Source organism: Nansenia antarctica, assembly GCF_963989245.1.
Source record: "Nansenia antarctica genome assembly, chromosome: 5".
Classification (NCBI taxonomy): domain Eukaryota; kingdom Metazoa; phylum Chordata; class Actinopteri; order Argentiniformes; family Microstomatidae; genus Nansenia; species Nansenia antarctica.
In genome coordinates this window covers 60,892,634-60,897,876 of record NC_137690.1, presented here as the reverse complement: position 1 = coordinate 60,897,876, position 5,243 = coordinate 60,892,634, and the positions used below count along the sequence as shown (strand labels likewise).

The 5,243-nt window shown below is 42.8% G+C and overlaps 1 protein-coding gene across 1 annotated transcript in view; it reads left to right on the top strand.

Moving 5' to 3' along the window:
- Positions 1 to 3,326: 3,326 nt before the first annotated feature.
- Positions 3,327 to 5,243, top strand: part of cap2 (cyclase associated actin cytoskeleton regulatory protein 2) — a gene marked incomplete at both ends in the record, with an annotated part of 11,802 nt that continues 9,885 nt past the window's right edge. Inside the window, 2 exons of the mRNA XM_080532533.1 lie at positions 3,327 to 3,444; positions 4,182 to 4,306. Coding sequence (XP_080388659.1) covers positions 3,327 to 3,444; positions 4,182 to 4,306 — 243 coding nt within the window. The remainder of the gene's footprint in view (positions 3,445 to 4,181; positions 4,307 to 5,243) is intronic.

Below are 5,243 nucleotides of genomic sequence, written 5' to 3'. Positions count from 1 at the left end.
ATGCAGTTCTAGTGTCTGTGCCTGCAGTCTCTCTAGTCTAGGGCATGTGCTGCAATCCCACACAAATAGCCCCTGAGGCCCATGTTAGGCATTTCGCACCTCCAAGGGAAATCTCTAGAGAGATTATAAGATTAGAAATAGACATAAAAAAAAGAATATAACAATTTACAATGAAAATAAAGAATAAATGAGAGAATCAAAAATATTTATCAATATTCATCACAAGTCATCAGGGATCAAACAGGGGCAATATGAATCAGCCAACACATCTACAGCCAGATGTGCCTGCCTCCAAGTCATTTAGAATTACTTTAGATGCATCCAGTGAGACCAGCTCCCGAAGATTCAGGTAATTTTGCAACTGATTCCAAGCAGAGGGAGCAACATACTTACATACACAACAACATACACCCTTTTTCCCCAAATCAGTAGAAACCTTAGGGACAGATAGTAGGAATGTGTCCTGGGAGCGAAGACAATGTCTTCCCATACTTTTCTGAAGGATGTAGATCCATAAAGTATGATAGAAGCAGACTAAGAATATTGTTATAAATAAAAATATGCCAATGGTGGACAAGGCAGACCATCCAACCTGAGCATATAAAGAGCAATGGTGAGTAAGGGCTTTAAAATGTGTAATAAACCTCAGTGCTCCATGGTAGACAGTATCCAGCATGTGTAGGCATTGCGAAGATGCATACATGTATATAACATCGTCATAGTTCATTACAGACATAAAGGTGGCAGTAACCTTTTGGCCTCAAAGGAAAAGCAAGACTTGTTTCTAAAACAAAAACCCAATTTCAACTTTCTTTCATCATTTGCGGAATGTGAGGCTGGAATGTTCAGTGGCTTTCATTCTGTATTTGAAAACATGATGAGTTTTGTTTTGTCAGCATTCAAAACAAGTTTTAAATCACACAAGGTACATTGTACGGTATTAAAAGTAAGTTGTGGCTGACAAAGAGCCTGGTTTGGTTTGGAGGCAGAGCAGTATATCACAGTATCATTGACGTAAAAGTGGAAATTTGCATTGGAAACATTTTGATCAAGACTGTGATATGTGACACGTTCTAGTGTTTTGGTCCGCATGTCGGCAACCAATCAAAATGTTCTGACTTTTATTTTGAAACATGGAAATATATTCAGTGAGTAATCCCCATTTCCACATTGCTACCTAGTTAACTATAACACTACTTTACATTGTTAGCAGGCTCACAAAACAAGCTGTATTAGTTCACTAGCGATGACTAACGGTGACTGGGGCACACCCTTGGATACACTAATGGGAGCTAGAAGTGATACCTTCAGTCTACACACACTGAGATCCGCCTGATAGATCGTTTTCAAACCAGCATACAGATTGTTTTGACAGGTTACACTGATAAGTCAATACTGCATGATCCACAGTATCAACAACCTTAGATAAGTCAATGAAAAGAGCTGCAAAATGTTGGTTGTTGTCTAAAGATTCAATAAAATAATTTACTACTTTTAGGGCCGCTGTAGTTGTCCTGTGTTTTTTTCCTAAAACATGATAATCAGATAAGACCTGAGAATCAGATAAGATATTGTTAGTAGATTTTAAGTTGTTCACTCACAAAGGATTCCAGAACCTTAACCAGGACAGCAGTGGCGTACCGCAAAATCCCGAGCCCCCCCCGCAAGGTGGCGGCGGGGGCCCTTTCGCAACGGAGGTAAAAAAAAACGTGCGTTTTTTTAGAGTTCGATGCATTATTGACGTTGCGAAATTTCGCAATATGCACTCTACATTCTAAATGCTTGACTTAGCAAAAGGTACAAACAAGTGAGTGCAATGAGAGGGGGTGCTAGCAACCAATGTTAGGGGGCCCGCCCGCTGGGGCCCCCCCCGCGGTGCGTCGCTTACGGGCCCGTCCGCTACGCCACTGCAGGACAGACAATTTTGAGATAGGCCTGTAATTGTTTAAGACTGTCGGGAGAGTATTGCTCAAGGATGCGTGGTTTTGCTCAAGGATCCTGCTTTGACTGTTCTGGAGTGTGCCTTTGGAGGGGACCCCGACTCATAAGGCCAAGATCCTAACTTGAGATCCACTGTGTGCAAATCTCTAGTCAGGATTTCAGCCTATGTGTTTAGCATTGGGTTAAAGTAGCTTTGATCTACGTGTGTGTGTGTGTGTGTGTGTGTGTGTGTGTGTGTGTGTGTGTGTGTGTGTGTATGTGTGTGTGTGTATATGGAGACCTCATGATCCACTGTGTGACAGTGACATCACTGGTGAAGAGCTGTGGGGATCGTTTTGCTAACGCTGGAGAAATGTAATCAGGCGAATGGTCAGGCCAGTGAGGTCACTCTCCACTGATAACATCTAGATCAGGTGACCAGATAGAGTTTCTACCCAACCGACTTCTGTCTCCCTTTCAAGGAAATACACTGCAACTATGTCTTAAATCTGTAAAAAGCACCTTTCTTCCATATAACCCCATCAGTAGTAGAGTAATTAAAATACCTCTAACTCCTGTGTTATGTAATTTTCACTTTGTAAATCCAATCAGTGAAATATTTTGATTTTCAGAGGGGGTGTGTAGGCTTTGTTACTTCGTGTTCCCTCATACTTCATTAGCTTAGTGCTCCCTGTGTCTCTTCCCTGTGTAATCTAATTACTTGTTACATTCCTGTAGTTAGAGCAGCATCCAGTAGAAGGTGTGGCTCTGTAGCAGCAGAACAGAGAACTGAACTGCTTCTCCTTGGATAAACTCTCCTTTACTAAATCTAGCCAGGGCTCGAAAGGCATATTGACCCATCAGTCTACCACAGAATCACTTGAGTAACTTGTAATTTGAAAAGCTTGAATCCCAGAAGTACAAGGTGGTAGTGAATGAATGAATGGTCTTTATTGTCATTGATATAGTACAGGTACCATACAACGACATTTGGGAGGGGGGGCTCCCCTGGTGCTAGGAGAAAAAAAAACTAAAAACAAGAAGGGAAAAGAGTGGATGGGTGCCCTCACTATGTCGGTGGCTTAATTTGACAGATTTGGATTTGACATGGCAGAATGGAATGATGACAGTTGAGAAATGAGAGACGTCTGCACCCATGTTACTGCTCCCAAAATGTGTTAGTTTATAAGGATAATGTTTCGACCCAAACTGGCTCTTTGCTAGGACCTGATAGGCCATAGAAGTTCTCAAAACGTTAGAATTGACTTTTGGAGGGAATCCACACTGACGTTTGGACAGTGATTCAAACCCACGGTCCATATACAGGACTGGACCCAGCCCTGGATGAGCTCCGGTGATGGAGAACAGTCTAGTGACTTTCCCTGTGTCATTCCAGACTCGTCACCATGGAAACGCTAGTGGAGAGGCTAGAGCAGGCCGTGATTCGCCTGGAGCAGGTGTCCGTTAAGATGCAGGCGTCCAATGGCATGGCCAATGGGGACTGCATCAATGGAATTAATGGAGGTGAGTAGAACTAGTGGTCCATAGAGTGCTTTGGAATGGCTTATAGAGTGGTGACAGGCTCTGGGTTCAATCCAAGGCACTCTTCAAATATAAAAGTTCAAATGCCTTTATTTAATTGGCATGTCCTCAAAGAGTATTTTTATATAATTGTATTGTATCCTTTATTTAACCAGGGATGTATTTTGCAAGTGAGCCCTGGCAAAGGTAGCATACACAAAAGTTACAAAAGTTACACACACAATAGAGTATCTAACACAGTACAGTAGTATAGCAATTTGCTTGGTAAAAACAGTGCAAAGTGCATAGACATAAACTTAAAAAAGCCGGCTTCCTAGTGATGAAGGATTAAAAACATGGATTAAAAGCATGTGCACTCCATGATCAAATGTATGTACATTTTAAAAGCTATGTTATTAGGAAAGGCACTCATCATTTGGAAAACATTTTGGTTCAGAGAAATATGTGATTGGCTAAAACCGTGTTACAAGCCATGCATTCATCTTGGACCGTATTGTTAACATGACCCATACTCCAACCTGATGGGGCCCTGGCAGACATCTGTCTCATTTGTTACCCCTGCTTATCCCCACAACAACAATCTAAAAGACAAATTCCAACATGCCAAGACTGTAACACCTGAAACCTGTAACCTGTAACAGAAAATGTATGTCTTCTCTTTTCCCATTGTCTTCTCCTTACTCCCTTCTTCCTCTCCTCCACTCCTCCTCCCTCTGTAGATCTGGCCCAGTGTATGGAGGACTTTGACATGCTACTAAAGGGCCCAGTGTCTGAGTACCTAAGGAACAGCCGAGCCATAGGAAAAGATGTGGAAAAGCATGTGGGTGCAAGTGTGTATATGCATGTGTCACGGACGTAACTATGAGGGGAGGGGGGGGGGGGGGGCTACACATTAAGTTGAGATCAATCCCCACAAATGCTTTCACTCTCTCTCTCACAGACACACACACAGACGCACGCACAGACACACACACACACACACACACACACACGCACACACACACACACACACACACACACACACACACACATCCACCAGCTGTCTCAGACAGCAAGCTGTCCACAGCTGCTGTCTTGGTCTGAAACTGTTGATCTACAGTAAGTGAAATGAAACAGTCCCTTTTGAAGATATGTACGTAGCTGAGACCCAAAGTTTACCTTTAATGTGGGATAAATCCAGCTGTCATCGTTGTAAAATAAGAAAGAGCATTTATGGATCACTTCTCTTCTCTGCCAGCTCTGTGTCAATGAGACTTTGACAGGACGTTTTATTTGAAGACACAGATTCCCCCTACCCTTTTTATCGGCTGCAGATCTGGTTGGCTCTCTGAACCTGAGGGTTAATCTGTGTGGGGTCCAGGGCTTCACCAGGGAAAACCTCTCTAGCTTGATGGAAGCAGTGATTTAGATGACAGTCTGTTTCCTGTCCCCTACAAAGCTATGGGCGGGAGTGTGTTTGAACTTTGACCCTACGTTCCAATATTAAACTGCAACACGGGCACCTTTTTCCACCCTGATGACATCCCACTTCCCATAGGGAGATGGTTGTAATGTTTTGTGGTTTCAACCACATTTATTTCTCTTTACTCTACTTATAATAGATCTGATCTAATGAATGACCCCAATACATGTGTGTTTACAGTGAAAGACAATATCCATCTAATCTCACATCACAGAAAGTAGGGGAGAGGGGACATTTGGGTGAGAGGCGCTTTCTTTGGTTGGGAAGTTGGGAAAGCTCCTTTTATGGCAAAACACTCCGGTGCTCCTTCAGAGGAGAA